The following is a 21882-nucleotide window of genomic DNA, read 5'->3' as shown; positions in this document are numbered from 1 at the left end:
AGAACTAAATTACCATTGGAACGTATAAGGCAAGACATCAGCCAAACTACAGTAGCTTTTACTTATTTAAATCCTCATACCACCTTCTGGTTTAATAGAAAATTCTTGTCATTAATTATGATAGCATTGAGCCTTGAAGTGAAATGTAATTAGAACTGCATTATATGTATTACTTAAGATACAGGATCTATGCAGTATATTACTGTAGCATCATGGAATTTTAGAACACAAAGACACGTTATTGACATGTTCCTGATCATATGAATCTGTCTATTATTTGGTAGGTCAATCAGCTCTTGGTCTTAAACCTGTAAAGGTATCCTTTGTGAGCACTCCATAGCACAGACTCACCTGCAATAATTCTGTTAGAGTTCATGTTGGTCAAGGGATGCTTCTTCAAAAATCAGAATAGTTATTTGATAGTTATTAGCTAAATTTCAACTAAAAAGAAACTGGTTGATCCTAGAACACACTCTTGAATTCTGTCCCTCAGAAAATAACACTGTAGATTTATTAGCATTACTACTAGCACAGATAGTATCATTCATTACGTTTATTGACAAAGTTTTTCTCATTTTAATATTTCTCATTTCCTCACTTAATTAGTATTGCTAGTTGTCCTAAAGAATTTAACTCTAAGCTTATTATTAGAGATGATGTACACTGTTTCTGTAGCATTCCGATGCAGAACATTAGATGTCCATATTAATTTCAAGCAAAAGTGTGAAGGAAATCATTCCAGCATCTCTCAGGAGCCTTGCTGACTCTCACGGTGAATAAGGTGGTGGTGACTGTTCTGCAGAGAGTTTCTCATAGGCAGGTGGAGCATTGGGAACCTATGAAAATGAGAAAGGGAGAGTATATTCTTGGCAACAGTGCATATGTTTCTGGGAGAGGGATCAAGTCAAAATAGTTAGCATGATATTTATACTTTTGCTCTGGACTGAAACTTATAAATGTCCACATCTGATTTCCACCCAATGAGGTAATCAATGTTAAATTCACAAGTGTGTATGTTGAAATATTGTTGGGGGGAGGAGGAGACAAAAGTAGGGCTGAGGGGCTTCTCAAAATCTCAAAAATTTATTGATACCTGAATTATCCTTGTCAGTAGAAGTCCCAAGCCTTAACTAATAAATTCTTGAATAAACAAACACTAATGTACATTGCATCTTTACCACATAGATCCTTTTAGTTGTGTCTAAAGGCCATTGCTACTCTCAACAGAGCACAAACATGTCTGGCCTTCATTTAATGCGCACAACAACTCTAGGAGTATTTTCATTGTTTTCTTGTTACAGGTTGGGAAACTGAGGCATGAGGAGGTTAAGTCACTTGTCCAAGGTCACACAACTAGTAAGTCATGGAGCTAAAAATCAAACACAGCTCCAGAGTCAGTGTTCTCAACCGTTATGATACACTGCATCTATACCAGCCCCGTCCAGTAGAAATATAGTACACCACATATGTGATTTTACAATTTCTAGTCGCTACCTTAAAAAAATAAAAAGAAACAGGTAAAATTAATCTTAATAACATATTTTATTCAACCCCACATATCAAAATATTATCATTTCAACATGTAATCAATATAAAAATCATTAATGAATTATTCATATTCTTTTCCTCATACTAAGTCTTTGAAATCTAGTATGTATTACAGCACATCTTAATTCAAACTACTACGTTTCAAGTGCTCAATTAGACACATGTGACTGGTAGCTACTGTTTTGGACAGCATGGCTCCATACTATTAATAATAAATCCTTTTTTCTCTCCCTTAGATATATGTACATTCAGGACAAAGGCAAATATATTAAAAACATAAGACAAAAGGATGATGTATCCAGAACCAACTTCCTTGGATCTTACATGTAGGGATCTCATTATCGACTCTGGAAAATCTGGATATTAGAGGACACATTTTAAGAAAATCTCTGTGATTCCTTTGTTTTTTATCTTTATTATTATTTATTTTTTTATTACAGTAAAATATACATAACATAAAATTTACCGTTTTAACCATTTTTAAGTATACAGTTCAGTAGCATTAAGTACATTCACATTGCCCTTGCTTTTTAAATGGGAATAATTTTATTCATTTGAGTTAAAAGCAGCCATACACAAAAACACCAAGATACGGGATCTCAACCTACCGCAGGTTCACAATTGTCCTCCTGAAAAGGCAGTTTGCTGTCCTGGTGACCAGACCCCTCTCGCGGGCATCTTCCTGTTAAGGTACTTTGAGTGCCAGCATAAATGCTTTTGTCCTGAAATATGAATTCATCAAGGTCAGTGAATGAGAAAAACTCATTGAGTCCATTAAAGAAAAGAGAAGGAAGCCGAGATTTTAAGAATGGGTTTTAACCTTGGTTTTGCCACTTACTCACTGTGCGTCCTCAGGCTAGTCACTTAACCTCTCTGAATTCCAGTTTTTCCATCTGTAATATGAAGATAATACCACCTACCTCTCAGAGTTGTTGTAGGAATTAACTAAAGGTAAAGCACGGTACAGTGCCTGAAACCCAATAGTCAGTCAACAAATATTTTTGAAGGGAAGGAGAAAAAGTGAATTTAAAAAGTGAACCTCAGAGAATGACTGCAAGTGGAGTAGATCAGAGCTAGTGAGGCAGAAGCTGGTATCACAGTGAGGACAAACGTATGAGCAACTTGACAAGAGGGACACACTGTCTATTTCTGCCTTCCCCATAACGACAGCAAAATATCTTAAACACTGTGAACGCGCATGTTGTGATAGAAACGCTGTGGTTTAGCCCTGAGCTTCCAAGTCAGGTTGTAACAATGATGGCAAGTCGGTCTAAGGTGAAGTTGTGCACCCTGAGTTACTGGGGTGGGAGGGTAAAGCTTGGTTTGGTGCTTTGCATAGGTTGAGGGGTGATGCTGTCTGTCTTCATCCCAGAATAGAATGACAGCAGTTGGTACAAGACAGAGACACATCCCAAAGTGGGGACTGCAGAAGCGGTCCACCCTGGTGAGGTGCAGTATTTCCTCGCTGACATCGTTTGAAATTGCTGGCACATTGTGATAAGAAAAAGCAGACTAACTTTGAGTCGCTTTTATTATTATTGTTGCATTCTCCACGGCAGTGGTTCTCAAACTTGAGCATGCATCAGCGTCACCTGCAGGGCTTGTTAAACACCGATTGCGGGACCCACACACAGAACCTAGGTCTCGGGTGAGGCCCGTGAATTTGCATTTCCCACGTGGTGCCGATACTGCTGGTCCAGGGCCGCACCCAGAACCACTTCTCTGCAGACAGGGCACCTCCTTATCGCCTGCACCTGGGCAACTCAGCTATCCTCAGATACTTAGAGGGACCAGGCAGGTAATTCAGGGGGATCAGGTGGGGCCAGGTGGGGGCCATAGGAAAGGAGGGAGTGTATATCCCATCTAAGGGGACAACCATGGCATACCTGCCAGTTTTTGCCAGATCTTTTGATTTTTTAAAGAAGAAACTAGAAATCGAGATTTTTATGTAAAATGTTACGTTTAAATGTTGGCACCTAATTCAGTTTTTTAAAATACAGGCCCAAACATATCTGTGAGCCAAATCCAGCCCGTGGGGCATTAACAGCATTTCTGTGGTGCTGGCTGAGAGGGGCTGGAACAGGGAGGCCATGCAGGAGTCCAGCAGCTCTTCAGGCTTGTCTGCAGACCAGGGCTCGTCATTGGGGTACACTAGGTTGGAAAAGAGGGGCCTCAAGGTGGGTTTCCCAGGGAGGAGACATGTTTGGAACATCAGTTGGATGAGGCCAGACATGGATTGGGCTGATACCTACACACTGTACAGACTGTAAAGTAGTTTTCCTAAACTCTAGCCTGAAATTATCATTGACTCTATTCCCTGGAGGGATATATGCACAAGGACCCTAATACTGTGAAGACTCAGGGAGGTTCTGCTCCCCTCCCCAACTCCCAGTGGTACACCTCAGGTAAGGTGTTTCTTGTGTTCTCTCCCTTTACCTCAATTATCGCTTTTATTCTTTTTCTATTTTATAAATCTCTCACCTGCCGTGGGTTAGGAGCATGATCCACTCCCCTAGTTCACTGCCAATTCTCCGCATTTGCATTCAAACTTCAGTGTGCATGTTAAAATGTAGGTTCCTAGGTCCCACCACCAGACATGGTCCCGGAATCTGCATTTTAGCAGGAACCCAGGTGATTTGAGTGCAGGGGCCCCTGACCATACATTGAGAAACACAACACCATGAGACATGAGTGTAAACTGAGCTGTCAGCAGGGCCTCGAAGTTCTCCAAGAATAAAAAGTATTATGTTCCAAACTTCCACGTGAAAGACTAAAACTAGTAAATACAAAAACCAACATCCAGAGCCAGCCCTGATGGCCTAGCGGTTAAAGTTTGGCACGCTCCGCTTCGACAGCCTGGGTTTGGTTCCTGGGCAGGGAACCACACCACTCATCTGTTAGTAGCCATGCTGTGGTGGTGGCTCACACAGAAGAACTAGAAGCACTTACACCTAGAATATACAATTATGTACTGGGGCTTTGGGGACAAAAAAAACCAAAAATGTCTAGTCCCTTACAGATCATTTTCCTACAGAAACATGTTGCTGCAAAAAGCAGTCTTTCCTTTCAAAAGATATTCTTTGGGTCTGAGAAGAATTGTTAGCCAAGTGAGAAATTTTAGGAGGCCTTAATTCCAACCAACTTTGCTACCATTCTGTGGTCAATGAAAGCAGGAAAGCAGACATTTCAAAGCTTAGTGAAGGATACTGAAGGTGGAGTAATGCCAGTCCCAAAGCTTGCATTTACTGTCACTTATGTTCTTCTGTTTTAAAATGAAACTAGAATCACCAAAGACAGACAGGGAGGTAATTATGTAAATAAATGCAGTACTTAGTGCACTATTTTACATAATTTTGCCTAAATTTCTTAGACTGCTGATCCCCAGCCTGGTTTTTCAGGAGACATGAAAGTCTCAAAATAAGATTTTAATATTAATTTTAAAAATAAAGGACAGATGTTTAGACCCTTGGGTAACCAGGGAATTTAAACACAGTTCTATCTCATAAAAATTCCAGAAACTTCAAATCATTGATCTAGACCTAGAGGGATGGAGGCACGGCAGGTTGAACTTGAACTTTACCAAGCAGAATGTTCACAGTATCTGAGCCCACAACCTTAAGACTCTCTGTAATTCTTCAACTGGATGAGTGTAAGATGAGAATGTCGAAGCAGAAAGGAAAAAAATCATTGTCTTTTGTCCAGTAGCATCAAGCTAGTAATTGTGAACAGTTAGGAAATGGGTACCAACATATTGAGTTTGTATAGCTTTTACTCCTTGAATGACTAAATCATTGTGTGTTTTATATGCAAAAATAGAATGAAATAGAAGTATAGAATGAAATATATATTAAATAAAAACTGATATACATCATATTACATCACATTATCTAGGTGTAGAACAAAGCAAATGAGGCTCAGTGAAGTTAAAATTTAAGGTCACCAAGCAAGTCAGTGGCAGACAGATCAAATCCTGATGCCATACAGTTGGGTGACTGCCATGTGCCAGGCACCACCCTCGGCAGTGGAAGTACAAACATGAGTGAGAAATATTCTCTGTCCTGGTTCATAAAAGGGGGAGAAAGAAGGGGTAAAAGAGGCAAAAAGTAAATAACCAATTATAAGGCAACGTCCTAACCCCCCATGCCAGAGCTACAAATGGAGTTCTGGGACAGAGCAAAGTCTCTCCCCAACTAACCTGTTGTGGACAGCCACAGAGACACGTCATATGAGCAGGAGTCCCATCCCCACCTCCTAACCCAAGGCTTTCCTATGGTATTTGGTTTGGAGTCTTCTTCAGACTCAGCATCTTCTCCTCCCGCCCACTAGATGTCAGCACACTAAAGGCCTGCCGCTCGGTGGGTGTGGCAGCCCCCAAACTCGCCTTGTCTTTCATGGTTTGTGTTTGGTACACTCTGGCAAGATGAGCCTTACAGAAAGGGACACTAGGGACTGCCCAAGCTTTCTGGCAAGGAGGAGAAGAATTTGAAACTGCATCTCACCTTCCACTTCTCCTCCTCCTCCGACTGCCAAGCTCCAGCCCCCACCCACACCAACCCTCCTCTCCATAACAGAACCTTTTCCTCTAAACGAAGTGCTTGCTGAATGAGAAATGGAACTTTCCAACGTCTTTTGTAAAGACCAATTTTTTTTCCATTATGTGTCAACCTCAGAAGCTTTCAGATCTACAGTAACAAGAAAGAGAGAAGAGAGAGAGAGAGAATTGCAGCTCTCCTTTTATTCCATTGCTCACTATGGAAAATATCTTTGGATGCTTAAGTGCTAAAGTGCTAGCTGGCTTTGAAATGAGGTTTCTGAAACTTGTGGTTTTGTTTTTGTTTTGAGGAAGATTGGCCCTGAGCTAACATCTGTGCCAATCTTCCTCTATTTTTGTATGTGGGACGCTGCCACAGCATGGCTTGATGAGCGGTGTGTAGGTCTGTGCCCAGGATCACAAACCCACGAACCCTGGGCTGCCAAAGCGGAGTGCATGAACTTAACCACTACACCACCAGGCCCGCCCCTGAAACTTGTAGTTTTTATAGTTTAGAGACTCAGTTGATGTTTCCCACTCATGGGAGATCCTGCTGCCAGAAGACTGGACTGCATCATTGTGTTAGCTGCTTGCTCATGTGGGTAAAGAAGAAAAAATACTATTTAAACCACATTGGTCATCTAAGGAGGATGGAGCCTGTTAAAAACTCAGTGATCCTTCCTGTTACTGAGGTATGGGTGGTTTCCTCATTGCAATGATGGCTGGATGGGTTCTGGGTATGGTGGGTTGCTTGGTATAACAGAGTTAGAAGAACTTGGAATTCCCCAGCAACCTGAGAGAAAAGGGATGAAGAGGCAAGGTGAGGGGAGCAGGCTCCTAAGTGGAGTAACAGAACCAGTGAGAATCCCCAGAAGGACTGGTATGAACTGGAGTGTCTAATATGCTGCTGTTTGCTGTGCAAGAGGACCACGAACCCTTCCCCTGTGCTCCACAAACTCTCAGTGCTCAGCTACACATAACGGCCAGGCACTCAAGTGTGCTGTGAGTAGAACCAAAGAGATGGCCCAAGTTCCCGGGGTCCATGCCTGGGCAAAAAGGCAAAGGAAGAGTTGCAAGAATTACAATGTGGAGAAAGATTCATCAGAAACAGAAGTCAGAGCCAAAGGTGATCATGAGAATGTTACCCCACTCCCTGGAAATTCAGAGGCAGAAGGGGGAAGGGGTCCTGGATCTGGAGGGGTCCCAGCAGTGGGAATTTTACCAACCTTCAAGCTTCTGTATCCACTTCGTCTTCTACAATACCAGCAGCTGATGAGCAGTAAAATTGCCAGGATCACTATCAGGATGCCAATCCCTGCAGCCCTGGCCCAAGAGATAGACAAATGCACCTTGGTACAGAAACCTTGTTCCAGATTGTGATGACACGTGCATCACTCTTTTTCTCTCTTCACAGGGGCTTTCCCAGCCCAGAGCAGCCCCTCCCAGTCCCCAAATAGTTTCCCACCCCACACCACACCGGGCACCCACCAGGCCTCCAGCACCTGTATCCAGGGACAGGATCTTCTCTAGGAGCCTCTCAGGTGTGTACCCACAGGAGCAGGGCTAAGTGACACGGCCCAAGCACCCAAGTTCCAGGCGCAAGAGGTGCAGTAGCAACTGACCCTCATGTGGACAATATATTTATTGAGACTGAATTATCTTTTCTTTTCATTGGAGCTAGTTCAGAACATTTTCCCCAACTATCAGTCCACAAAAAGGAAATGGAAATTAACCTTGACTCAACATCTGCTATAAGCTGGATGCCATGCTAAATATTCTACATACATTAGCTTATTTAATTCTCACAACAGCCCTATAAGGTAGGCACCACTTGTCACCTCCATTTCACAGAAGAAATACATGTAGAGGTTAAGTGCCTTGCTGATGGTTATACAGAGATAGCACAAGATGGAGCTAGGATTTGAACTTGAATCTCTGTCAGTTGTGTTTGTGCCCTCTCTGCCCAAAACTTCCCTCCTCGCTGTTTGCCCATCTCCTCTCTCCATTCCTGCCCTGACTAATACACTCATGTTCCTAGACTCAGCATCAGCCCTCCCAGTATGAAGGCAACCCATCCTGGCTTCTCTAATAGGCAGCCCTGTGATGTTAATCAGCAGTGTGCTTACCTGTCTTTTCTAGAAAAAGAGCTCCCAGAGGAGTTTTTGGGGTTTTGGTTGGTTTGTTTTTCAATTTGTTTCCTCAATGCCTAGAAAGGGTCAAGTATATAGGTGTTTCAGGAAATATATTTTGAAGATGGATGGATGGATGGATGAATAAATGGACAGTTAGATGGACGGTGAAACAAATGAATTATGGGTGATTACAAATTCACATCCTCTCTCCCATAATACCAGTCTCTCTGCAAAATGAATGAGCCATTTAATGTCTTCTTTAAAATAACTGTTTACGGGGCCAGCCCTGTGGCATAGCAGTTAGGTGCACACACTCCGCTGCTGGCGGCCCGGGTTCGGACCCCGGGCGAGCACGATGCACTGCTTGTCAGGCCATGCTGTGGCGCCATCTCATATAAAGTGGAGGAAGACAGGCACAGATGTTAGCCCAGGGCCAGTCTTCCTCAGCAAAAAAGAGGAGGATTGGCAGATGTTAGCACAGGGCTGATCTTCCTCACAAAAAAAAATAAATAAATAAGAAAGTAAAATAAAATAACTGTTTACAAGTATGTGGATTTGTGGCATAATGTTAGTCCCAACATCATCTTTTTTCTTTTTTCTTTTTTCTTTTTTTTTGGCATTTGCAATTGGAACTGAAGACCTGAAATACCATCTTTAAAGATTCATTCCATTGGCCTAACAGCTTAATTCTCTGTTACTTTAACCTCTGGTGGGTCATTGATACTCTAGTGAGAATGAGAGGATTGGCAACTTTCACGGAGCAGGATTGGAGTGGGGGTGGAGAGGAGGTAATTAACAGAAGGGGAGAGCATGGAAACTGGCCACCCAGGGCTTAGAGCTGGCACATTCTGACTGAAGGGATGGAAGGAGGACTTGTGGGATTTAGAGATCTCTGAGACTAAAACTATTGCATAGGCTCACCAGAGCCCAGCCCAGCTGGTAGGACACATGTCCCAAGTTTATGCTCAGCTAGGCAAGCTCCTGTCTGGCCTCCACTTGCTCCAGGAATCCAGTCCAGGATCACCAAGGACCAGACCAGAGGGGACAGCGCTTGCTGCTTTTTCTGGTCTCACCTGAGTGGCCTGGAAGAGTCATCCCAGAATGGAGCCAGGGATAGAGCTGTGGGGATGCTAAGATGAGAGGCCTGACCTCCCCAGCCTGCGTGGCTGCCAAGTCAGAGAGGCTAGCTGACCTTTGGAGTCAAGCACTCAGGAAAGATTTAGTAAGCACCTCGTGGCTGGCCAGGCATGGATTACTGAAAGAAATAGCATGGAGGCTCAGCTCTGGCCAGAAGTGTCTGAGCTGAACCTAGAGCAAAGCTGCAGCGTCACTTACTGAGACGGCTCTGCTCCTGAGCAGCAGGATGCAACCCGGGCATCTAAGGCAGCCTCTTGGGCCCTGTGTCCAGTGGCCCATGGGAAGCATTATTTACCACAAAGGCCCTGGAAATGGGGCCAGGGGCTGTGCTTTCCCTGCATAATGTTGTCAGTTTGCTAACATCTGCCTGATTTTCCACATTACAGCATGATTAAAGTGGACAGTGCTGAGTCTTTTTTCTGTGACTTGCTAAAGAAAGGCTCTGCAGAGCTGGGTGGTTTATAAGAGATTGAGCAGCTCAGGTGAACAAGGTCTAACTGAGGCTTCTCCTGGAGAGAACTTTGCTCAGTACCACCCACCAGACAACCTCCATCTCAAGGCTGCTGAGGCACTGAGCCTATCCTGTCCTCTCCAAATGGAGTAGAGAGACCCATGGGATGAACCTAATTACGCAGGCCAACACCCACCCACTTTCTAGATCATGAAGCCAAGACCTACCTAGATTCATGAGCCTCACCTCCACATTAATGGCTATTCTACCATTCATTGAGCACCGATTTGTGCCAAGCGCCCCACTTACAGGCTTTCATTCCATCCTCACAACAATCTTCTGAAGTAGGTATGGTATTCATTTTACATCTGACATCCGCAAGACTTTAGGCTGGTAAAATGCCCAAGGTTGTACAACTGGTAGGTGACAGAACCAGCATTCAGAGTACTGGCCTGAGATACGCAGCGAGTGAGTGATAGAATTTGGGCGAGACTCAGGCCTCCCATCTCCCGGGCCAGTGCTTTCCCTGCTGTACCACCGTTTCCTGGAGGGAAGCTGTCACAAGGAGCGCTCAGTGGGCTCTCGTGACTGAAGGCAGCTGCTTCAATTCCCAGCATGCCTACATCTAATTTTACCCACAGGTTTATGGTCATCCCCTTGGACATCTGGACACAGACAGAGCTCTGTTCCAGCACTGTACACACAGTCATGTTGCCCTCACGCACACCGAGTGACTGACAGAGCAGAAAACGCCAGGATATGCCAGAGGAACCAAAAGAACCCACGACCTAGCCAGGCAGGGCTCCTCAGAGGGTCACCAAATACCTCCTGCAGCAGAGTCACCTGAGGTGCATGTTATAGTGTAGATCCAGGGCCCCCACCCCCAGACCTACCACGTCAGCCTTTTGGGTGGCAGTGTCTAGGAAACTGCATTTTCACAAGTTCCACAGGTGACTTAACATCCTCTCAACTGAGAGCACCCCTCTCTGCTGAGGTTTCACAGAGACAGAGTCTACTGAGTCATCATACAGAACCGAAACAATATCCTACCTAATACCATGTACAATGTACTCCCTAAAGAGTATACTTTTGCTCTTGGGACATTTTTTCAGAAGATCTCACCACCCCCAACCCTAACTGACCATGCAGCGATGTTAGGATGTCTCACTACGGTCTTCTGAGGAAATGCTCCCAGCCTGAATTCTTCCTTGGGGCCTCGGATGGGTTCTACGTCTTGCTTGCCCCTGATAGTTCACTCTAGAAAAGATATTTCAATAGTTCTTTCCAAAGAGAGAGCAGATTTGCAGGAAGTTCTGAACAGACCACTTAAGAGATGGTCCAAATAAAAACCTGGTTCCTTGTTTGTCCCGTTGGAGTCTCCACTAAGAGGGTGGAGGCCCTGCTCCCACCACCACACCCTTGCCCACTCTAGTACAGGCACAGCGTGTCCCTGCAGCCTGTGTTCCATTTACAACACTTGCTGAAATTATTCTCGAACCTAACTCTCCCATGAGATTGTAAGATTTTTTCAAAGACAAGAATAACATCTTGGGCTGGTTATATAATGCTTAGCACTTAGAAATACTTAATTATATAAATGCTTATTTTTAATTAATCCATAACACTAAACACCTTTCCTTAGGATAAAGTTATGATGCAAAGGTTATCACCACCACCTTCGCCCTGGAGTCAGTCTGCTGGTGGAGTCACACACACCTGCCCTTCATCCTTACTCGCTTTTTGGCAACTCGTCTTTGTTCTGTCTGCAAACCACCTCCAGGAGCCTGAGTGGAATAGACAGAGTGAGGCTTCAGGAGAGAGGCGTCTTGCGCCCAGACAGATGTTTTTCAGCCTGGGAACCTACAGCGAAGGCCTAATAGCCAAAAATGCAGACAAAAATGGTAAGATCCAACTTTTTACTATTCCTATCTCCTTGCCTCTTTGGCCTCAGAGAGGCTTGAGTGACCCCTTGTAGGACCACAGGGTCTCCTCACCTCGTTGCCAGAGTTTTAATCCCTGGAGAAAGGAAAACTAGAGAGATTTATGGACAGGCACATTGCTGGTGGAAGTCAGCAGGCTGTGACAGCAAACGGCGAACTGGAAACCCTGCTGGGTCCGGTTTTGAACTTACTCTTCAGCTGTGATGTGGGAGTGGCCGTGCCCCGTCTTGGGGTAACCATAGGCGAAGTAAGCCTCTTCTCTTGGCATCTTGTGGGGTCAGGCCACAGGACACCTAACAGCAGGGGCACACAGGCATCATTTAATGCATCCAGAGTGTCCTCACTCATCATCTCATAAAGACCCACAAAGACATTCTCACTAGGTGACCATCAACGACAGCCAGGACCCCCTGCTTTCTCTCTGTGAAAGGATTTATTCATTGATATCAAGTGGAAATTGCTCAGGTTTCTAACCCCTTCCACCAACTGAAAATTAAATTCAAAGAAGTAACTACAAACAAAAGCAAAAACTTTCAACTTGAGTTGTTATTTGGGGGAAAAATGCTCTTCATTTGCTTTCAGTTTGACTCTATACCATAAACTTGTAGAGAAGCAAACAAACAAAAAGCATTTTTATTCATTCCTTACTTTCCCTGGCCCAGGACTATGCTTAATAAAAGAAGAGGAGTTATTTCTCTCCAAAAGTATCATTTGATATCAATCCTTGGACAAATAGAAGGTTCTGATGACATATTGTGTGTGTGGCTGAGCACAGCATCCTCCAAGCCCACTCTCCAACCAAGGAAACTCCCCCACATAAGTGTCTGGGCTTCTCCATGTTCACCCCACCCAAAATAAGCCAAGGAAGCCCACGACCTGATTTTGTCTAACAATTTGTTTTCCCTCCCACCAAAATGAATTTCTGCTTCTCCCTCATTCAAGTCTCATGACTAGGGTTTAAAAATATATATATTTGTATTATATATATATATATATTTTTAATTATTATACAAAATTTTAAACTATAATACAAACAGACAAACAAAAAGCTCATGAACCGCAGTGGTCATAATTAACATGTGTTTGTTAAAAACCAACAATGGTTTCTTTTCTCTTCTTGCTAATGTGTATTTGTCTTGCCTCTTATTGTTCTCATGAATTTCAAAGGTCTGATCCCCATAGAGTTATGTTAATGAGCCTGTTTAAAACAGCAGGAGAGAAGTGGGAGAGCAGAGTGGGGAATTCACCACATGAACCCCTTCTATTGGGGCATCTCATGTGCAATTTGCCCTTCCCAGTTGTAAAAAGAAATTACAGTTGAACTCACTGATCATCTCAAGTGAATAACATAGAGGTGAACCCTGTGTTCAAAATTACAGACACAAAACTCAATTAATTCTGCATTAAATTGTTTCTGTAAATCTATACCTCCAGCTTAGAGCCTTGGCAAATGATGTAGGGAAAGCAAATGCACCTCATTCCACCCGAGCCAAGAGAAGCGGTCCTTCAAGTGACAGGAGAATACTGCTGCTCCCAAGCAGGCTGCAGCCTGAAAAACCGCTTTTCCTGGTTCTCTGCTTTGCTTCTTGGCAGTGTAGAGAGAGGATCTAGGAGGAGACTTTGTGAACCCTCAGAAGCTGAAGAATCACAAACATTGAAGAGAAAATCTACTGACAGCCAAGCATCAGAGAGATAACGAGGGAGGGCAGTGGAGTCCACCAGAATCTCCCAAACCATGATCTGAAAGAAGAGGACCACAACCATGAGTGAGAAGGCAGGGATCTCACCTTCCTGGATGGGATCGTCTCCGTCTGCTGGCTCGCCCTGGGTGTGAAGTTTGCTTCTCTGGCTCTTAATCTTTTTTATTTTTTTTCCCCTGGTCTCGAGTCCCATGTTAGTCACGAGTTTGGATTTCTGACGGGGTTGTCTGTGATTGCTTAATTGGTGTGAAAGAAACCAACTTCATTCCTCCCCTCAAAAAGTCATGGCTCACTGTGGCATCTGTTTTCCCCCATCCCAGGATTTCATCCCAGGGAAGTCAGTTATTTCGAATGCTAGTCCCTCCTCCTTAGGGTTGCCAGTCAAAATGTAAGATGGCCAGTTACATTTGAATTTCAGAGAAACAATGAATAATCTTTTACTATAACTGTGTCCCATGTAATATTTTTTGGTATAAATATGTCCCACTTATTGCATGGGACATATTTTTTACTAAAAAATTATTTGTTGTTTATCTGAACTTCACATGTAACTGGGCACCCTACACCCTCCCTCATCCCCACCTCAGAGGGTTGCAGAGCCTCTGGGGTCAGACGTGGAGATCCTCTAATTCCACCCCCTCCTGATCAAGAAGAGGAAACAGAAGATCCCTAAAACTTCCTAAGCTGAGCTCCCCGATTTCTTTGTGATGCCCTCAGAGACTACTGTCCCCTGGGGAGAGTGGGTTTCGTGCATTTCTAAGGGGCAGACAAAATTTTCTCTTTGAAGGTAGATAGGACCTACCTCGGATCTAACTGAAACCAGGGCTGATTTGACCCGACATCATAACCTACCCTGAGAGTCACATGTGTATAGTCCAGAAGGATTTCAGTGGCATCGAACGGTTACCTTTGCTCACCAGCTCTCTGTAACCTCTGTGGACAAACGAAACACCCCCCATAATTGAGGAATGTGAGAGTTCTCAGAGAGTTCCCCTTCCCCATAACATCCGAGGGCCCCACTCTGTCCAGTTTCCATTTTGGACTGTCCTGTGAGAGGGCATTATCAACCTACTGGATAATCACCACTGGAGATGGCAAGGGAGAGACAAAACAGAGAGAGGGAGGTGATCCTTATTAGGCGAGACAGGGAAAGCCTTTCTGAAAAGGAGGGAAAATGTAAACTGAGACCTAAATGACAAGAAGGCCTCAGCCATATGAAGATGGAGGAAGAGAATTACAGACAGAGAGAACAACCCATGCAAAAGCCCTGAGGCAGAGTAATAGAACATGCTTAGTCTGGATTCCAGAAGTGAGGCAGATTCAGGAGATTTTGTACAAAAATCAGGAAAGATACAAGCCCTTGGTGTCGACAGATTCAGGGAGAGCTGCTAGAGAGCAGCTAACCTCGCAGTTATGTCCCGTAACTCCCAGAGAGGCCTAGTGTTGGTGCTAGTCTAGAAAGAAGGATGCAGTTCTGAGCCCAGAAGCTGAAGGTCTGAGCTAAGCTGGGCTCTGTAACTAACCTGGGCCCCTGGATGATTGGCAGCAAGACCAGGGAGGAGGGAGGTACTGACCTGGATCTCAGGGCAAGGGGGAGCTCCCAGGTCTCGCTCAAGTCCCCCTGGTGACATGAGCTAATTCAGGGGCCTTGAGTGTGTCCAGGCATTGTTCCAGGGTGGAGACTGCAAGGCAGCTGGCATCATCCCCTCCCCCCAGAGGGGGCTACAGGACCAGTCCCAGCACTCTGGGGACACCATGACCTGTCTGGGGACATACTCTCCAGCTCATCTACTTTCTGGAGCTCAGCAAGGGAGGCCTGCTCAGATCTTACAAGGGCATCCCTTTGGGTCTTTGAGTGGTTTGCAGCTTCAGAGGTGCCCAGGATGAGCTGGGGCGGCTTCTTCAAATAAGGGTTCCCCGGGAACCTCAGCCTGAAAATCCTACCACATCCTGTTTCCTAGAAGCGTCCCCAGAAGTTCCCCTTGCCTGGGCTCCTAATCGCTGTCCTTGGACTGGCCTAGGCCTCAGACTCCACCCCCAAGCCAGCCCAAGGCAGGCCCTACCTGCCCTCACCCTCCACACTTCCTGGGGACTTCCTTTCTTCCTGGAAGTGCAGCCCGCCACCCCCACCAAGGCTAACAGCAGGGGCTCTAGAGCCCAAACTGCCTGCACTTCATCTCTTCAATCTGTGTGATCTTGGGCAAATCAGAAACGCCCTGGAGCCTCATTGCATAGATCTAAAAAGTAGGGCTAATAGTAGTATCTACTACCTAGATCAGTTGTGAGAGTTCAAGGAGATAATGCTAACCGCATGCTTGGCACAGTATCTGGCACAGAATAAGTTTAGCAACAATAGTGTGAGCTATTGTCACTACGTGTGAGCTGTCACTACGAGCCTGCCCCACCCATCACCCCTTCAGCCCACTCAAACCTGCCTCGAGTTTGGATGTGGCGCTGCTTTCCCTGCCCCAGCCCCAGGGCGAGAGCTCGCGCCTAGTTACACTTTGCGGCCCTGACTGGCTCTCTGCTGCCACCTGGTGGGCCCTGGCCCCCTTGCACCACAGGCCTGCCTGACGAACGGGCTGGGGACAGCAGAGTTGTCTCTTTGATCTTTTCAAAATCCTCCAGCTCACAGTGCTCAGGGCCCAGAATCCTCTTTATTTATCCTCCTTGGAGCTTAGAACCTTCTTTAGTGCTTCACACAAGACTGAGTTTATGCTATCTCACACACACCCCAACAGAAAATGCTAGGATGTTATAAAAGGCGTTGTGTAAATGGGGGTTGATGCTGCTGCCCTTTTGTAGGAGACACGGAACAAACAGAACTGGCTTTTCAAAAGGCAGAGAAGACAGGTAGCCGTCTCTGCAGTGATTGAGGCAGACTGTGGACGGCACTCCCTACACCCCAGAGAGAATGGCCTTGAGTCCCAGCTCCCATTATTACCTGTGTGACCTTGGGCAAGTTACTCAACCTCTCTGAGCTTCAGCAGCATCATCTACAAAATGGGAATAAATAATAATTACAAAATTGCCATGAGAATGAAACGAAATAAAATGTGTAAAATCGTCCAGTGCCGTGCCTGACAAGTTTCTGAAGACTGAGAAAGGCTGAGGCTTCTGGGAACCTCCTTTGGATGTGCAAACATCCTCGAGAGGGAGGGAGAGTGGGGTAAAGCCAGAAATTCACGGTCACCTGTGCCCGATGGCTGCTAAGTGCTAATCAGCTAATTGCCTGTGGAGTAAAGAGGCGTAGGGGGCGAAGTTCTGAAGGTGGAGGGGCAGTGTGAGGTAAAGACGGGAACAGGATGAAGGTGTGTCCATGTGAGGGCCTGACGGGGAAGCCCTAGCAGGCTAGGGACCACTGGAGGACAACAGGAGCCCCCTCCTCCCTCCACACCCAAGAGCAAGAGTTGGCTTCTGCTGCCTCAGGCTGGACTCTCAGGAAGGAGTCGGGAGGGCTCGTCAGTTCCCCCTCCATCAGGAAAGTTATCCCAGGAGCACTAGCGTCAGCCCCGACACGTGCACAGAGGCTGGCTCAAGTGCATGAACGATGGTCCAGTTCCCAAGGCTGTTCAGGTGGGCAGAGAAGAGCACCAATAAATCAGAAATGGGATTTAATAATCCCATGGCCACTTCTGACCAGTCACTCGCTATCAAGAAGGATGGGATTGCAGGACTGGATTAGAATGACCTTTGGGGTGGAAAGATATTGAGGGATCAACCTCAGTGTCCACTACGATGTCAGATAATGCTAGAGACACCCCAGATTCCTGCCCAGCGTACAGCGGGGTTATTGGTTCTCCTTGGGGGCAGGAGGCACAGGAGAGGTTTCTCAGGAAGATGAGCTGCATTTGAGTCTGGAAAGGTAAGCAGGGGTTCACCAGGTATGAGATGGGGTGGGAGGGCATTCTACATGGAGGATAAGTAAATGTTTACCAGTCACAACTTGGGGTGAGGGTGGGAAGGTGACATCCAGTTGGAGGGAGGACTCAGAGGCATGGAACAGCCTGGCAGGTTTGGGGAACTGCAAGTAGTTCTATATGGCTGGAGCTCAAAGTACCAGAAAGGGTACCTGAGGCCCCAGGTCCTGAATCGCAAAGCACTTGGAACAACATGCTGAGGCATTTGGACTCACTTTGCAGGCTGTGTTGAGTCATAGAAAGGTTTTAAGCAAGGGGAAAAGTGAGGCTGACCAGACTCAGGGTCAATCTACTTTCCAGTGTCGTGAAAATATCTACCTCCCAGGTGCCTATGAGGATTACATGCAGTGTTGTGTGTGAAAACATTTTGTAAACTGTAAATAATATTGACATGAGATCTAGAAGCAGCAGCTTGTCCTTAAATGGCAGGGCATTGGATTGGTGACATGGAGGGATGAATAGGAGAAATCCCAGGCTTTGGATTCTGATTCAAATGCTGGCCCCAGCATGGACTAGTTGTGTGTCCTCAGGTACACAAGACTCTCAGCATCAGTCTCTTCGTCTGCAGAGAGGGAACACAGTATCTGTCTCTTGAGGAGGTACTTAGGTGAGGGCTCATGTGCCTGGTGTGGAGTGAACTCTTGCATCAGTCAGGGTTCTTCGGTTGCCAGCAACAGAAACTCAACTCTGGCTGCTTAACGATGTAAGGAAAATTAATGGGAGGTTATGAAGGTGTCACACAGAACTAAAAAAAAAAAAAAGTAAACCAGGCCTGAAAAAGGAATAGAATTGATCAGTTCTGTGTATGCAGGTAAAAGGAATTAATGGATGACCCTTCAGGATGTTGCCATCAGAAAGAAATCAGCTCTAACCAAGTTCATCCTCGTTTGCGTATGAGATTTAGATTCCTTGGAGAATCTTGTTTGAGTAGCTTGGGTCTTGTGCCAAATCCTTGCCCAGGCATGGAGTGGTCTTGTGGGTGGGGGTGTTAATACCCCATCAAGGCTGATGAAACAGGGAAGGAGAAATTTTCAGAGGGAATCTGGGTCGTTGTTACCAAAATAAGAAGGAAGGGGTGCAAGAGAGACAACGATAGAGCTGCCGTCTACAACATTTGGCAAATGGTGACTGTCACAGTTATACGGGGCTTATCGAGCTAGGCTTTATCCCTGAGAAGTCTCCCTAGCCTTTGCTGTTTCCTAATAAGCACTGTGAGAAGAAATCCCGTAGGGGGCTGTGGAAGGCTCTCAAGTGCTCCCTGTTTGTACTCCCATCCTACCACTTACTGCATGATGTTGACATTATCTGCTCATCTCTGATTTATCCGTGGGTTCCTGAGCTTCGAGGAGGTAGGGTTTACATTTCTCTGTATCTCCGTTGCCTAGCACAGAGCCTGGCACATGGTAGAACCTCAGTGAACTGAACAGTTGCTTAGATCTTATCTCCAATGAGGTTTTTAAGCAGTAGCACTGTCAGAGAAAATGGGATGATATTTCAATACTGAGGACAACAATTGTCTGCTTCAGTATATTTTTCTCTTTTCAGTTTTGAAAGAAATCGTCCTTTCCCTACCTACCAAACTACTGTCACCCATAGCCTGATATCTTTCTTGACAGGTCACGCTCTGGAGACTTGGCAGAGGTTTAATGATGGGAAAGGACTTGAATCACTGTTCACACGCCTCAGCTGCTCCTGTCGAGCATGGTGTTCAGAGGGGAGAAGGGCTTGGAGTGCAGCCCTGAGGGATCCCTGGGTCCTGGCACCTGCTGTGGGAGACAGCCATGATCTACAAGCCTCCCTCTTCCCATTTAGCATCACAGAGCTAAAGGGGTTCAGAAAGTTTGTAAGTAATATTTTAAGTATTAGGCTGCCACCGTCCCCTCTCTCTCTGGAGGCACTTTTTTCCATCCTTCCCTCCATGGCCATCAAATCTACGATCCCATGAGAAATTCTGGCTTTAAGGGCTGACATTTTGATGTTCCCACAGATTTTGTACTTCGGGTGAGTGACCATTTATAACTGAGGCTCTTGACTCTGTTTCAGTAAGCAAGGGGCATTTGGCTGCCCCATAAGCCCTGCTCAGTTCTGCCTTCCTGCTGGTCCCCCAAAATGCCTGGAAATAACCCCCAGACCTTAAACAGTTGGAAACACCAACTATCTCTATGCAAAATGAATGTTTTCTGTGTGTGCAGGCAGAAAGAACAAAATCGGGAAATAAGTGATTTCATCCATCTGGGGTGAGACCTTGTGATTTCAGGACTGTACTGTTAGTGGAGAGGGGAAGAGTGGACATTGAAATCTCCCAAGGTCAGAGTTAGGTTTTATAATTTCCTCCTGACTGTGTCTGTAGAGATGATGGAGGGGGGAGGGATATGTTGTCTAAGTTAGACTTTTTAAGAATTAAAGAATTCATTCCCAAATTCTTTTTTAAAAGAAAGTTCTACATAGCATTTTGATTTTATGTTAAAAAAAATCTGGTTGACTTGAGTTATCATCTGAAGGGGAGATCCCAGCTATGGGCTTTTTTAGAATAATCGTCATGGATTGAATAAATCCGTCATCTCTGACATTCTGCTGGTAAACAAGCTGAGACCTAGAGAGACTGACCTTGTGAGTCAGATCACCCGCTTGCCTTATCTCTCTGTTTTCTTCCTGTGAGTTATCCCTGAGCTTTTTCAATTGGTCCAGCCCAGTGTCCGTTTATCAGTTAACTAAGGGAAGTTTCATGGGCCCAAGTTTGATGCCTCATTTTAAAGAGGCAGTCGTGGGCCGCCCCGTGGCTTAGCGGTTAAATGCACTCGCTCCGCTGCTGGCGGCCCAGGTTTGGATCCCGGGCGCGCACCGACACACCGCTTCTCTGGCCATGCTAACGACACACCGCTTCTCTGGCCATACTGAGGCCGCGTCCCACATACAGCAACTAGAAGGATGTGCAACTATGACATACAACAATCTACTGGGGCTTGGGGGGAAAAATAAATAAATAAATAAAATTATAAAGAGGCAGTCATGGCCCCCAAGACCAATGTGGGAGATCCCGAGGGAAAGGTTCCTTCAGGAGACCAGCGTCAGGGCTGCTGGCTTTGGGGATTAGGATTGCATTTGATCAAGAGAATAGCAGAGGGCCGGCCCCGTGGCTTGGTGGTTAAGTGAGCGCGCTCCACTGCTGGCGACCCGAGTTCGGATCCCGGGCTCCCACCGGCGCGCTGCTTCTCCGGCCATGCTGAGGCCGCGTCCCACATGCAGCAACTAGAAGGATGTGCAGCTACGACACACAACTGTCTACTGGGGCTTTGGGGGAAAGATGAATAAATAAAATCTTTAAAAAAAAAAAAAAAAAAAAAAAAAAAAAAGAGAATAGCAGATTTCCTTTTGCCAGTATAGGTTTGTGCACCCTTTGGGGATCAAAAGAAGGCAGCTCAGCCAGAATCTCAAGGGGACAATGCCTGAGAGCATCTGGCTATGGTGGGATCAGGAACTTGCACCCCAGAAATAAGGCTATTGGTGTGTTTCTTGAGGTGTTCAGTAAAGCCTTTGTAATATTTCAGCCATTATCAGCTCTCAGGAGGAAGCAAAGAGTTTTAATGAGACATCAGAATAGCCCTGGAAGTCAATGGGATGGCAACAGCAGAAAGTCAAATGAGAGAACCCCAAGGGGAAGGAAAAAACCCAGAGGAGAGGCAGGGACTCTGGGCCCAACCATCTCTCTCTGCCCAGAGTTTCCTTCCAAGTCTCCATTTCAGGAATTTGGGTTTTTCCAGAGTGTGTTATTGGTCTAATAAGGTTGGGAAGCACTGAGCTAAACAAACAGGTTTCTTCATTACAACTCTTCTGACATCCTTAATGTGCTAATGCACATGACGAATCTTCAAGGGAGGCAACTGCCAGCAGAGTTTCTCAAACCATTTTGTCATGGAGTAAGATCTCACCAGCCCTCGTGCTCCAAGGAATAACCTTTGGGCAGTGTCACCATGAAGACTCATTATAGGTCCAAATTCTCATGTGGTTGGCCTTTTCCTTCAAATATTTAACAAAGAGCCTACAATGCAGAACCTTTCCACAAAGAGTTCAGTCCATAAATGTATATTAAATGTACTCTTACTCTGTGCCAGAAACTGACTGAAGTGATTAACATGGATTTTCTCATTTCCTCCTTGAATCCCCCCAGCAGCACTGTCAAGTGGGTGTTGTTATTACCTTCATTTAACGGAGGAGGAGACTGAGGCCCATGAAGTTTGGGTCACTTACTCAAAGTCACTAGATAGTAACTGGCAGAGTGGAGATGGCCAAACTCCCGTTCTGAAACATGGTGCCTCCCCTGGGGGAAAACTGCCCAGGAGTTAAACACAGTCCAGCATATGACAACATTAAGACTAGTTACTCTTCCCCAGGGTCAGTTATTTATTTAGGAACATGTGTCCAGGAACCCTCCATGTCAATTATTCCTTGACCTTCTCAAGGGCAGGACTGTGTCTCATTCACCTTTGCATTATCAGTTGCTGGCACAAAGCAAGGCCTCAACA

General features: G+C 45.5%; 1 protein-coding gene across 1 annotated transcript; it reads right to left on the bottom strand.

The window, feature by feature from the left end:
- Positions 1 to 563: 563 nt before the first annotated feature.
- Positions 564 to 12007, bottom strand: MLANA (melan-A). Its single transcript, XM_004436816.3, has 4 exons — positions 11931 to 12007; positions 7306 to 7402; positions 2157 to 2270; positions 564 to 836 (listed from the first exon to the last, which is right to left on the bottom strand). Exons 1-4 carry the CDS (start codon positions 12005 to 12007, stop codon positions 768 to 770), a joined length of 357 nt encoding a protein of 118 aa, XP_004436873.2. The 3' UTR covers positions 564 to 767.
- Positions 12008 to 21882: the final 9875 nt, after the last annotated feature.

This window comes from Ceratotherium simum, chromosome 20 (assembly GCF_057802395.1).
Source record: "Ceratotherium simum simum isolate JZ-2026a chromosome 20, ASM5780239v1, whole genome shotgun sequence".
Classification (NCBI taxonomy): Eukaryota; Metazoa; Chordata; class Mammalia; order Perissodactyla; family Rhinocerotidae; genus Ceratotherium; species Ceratotherium simum.
This window is presented reverse-complemented; position numbering and strand designations above follow the sequence as displayed.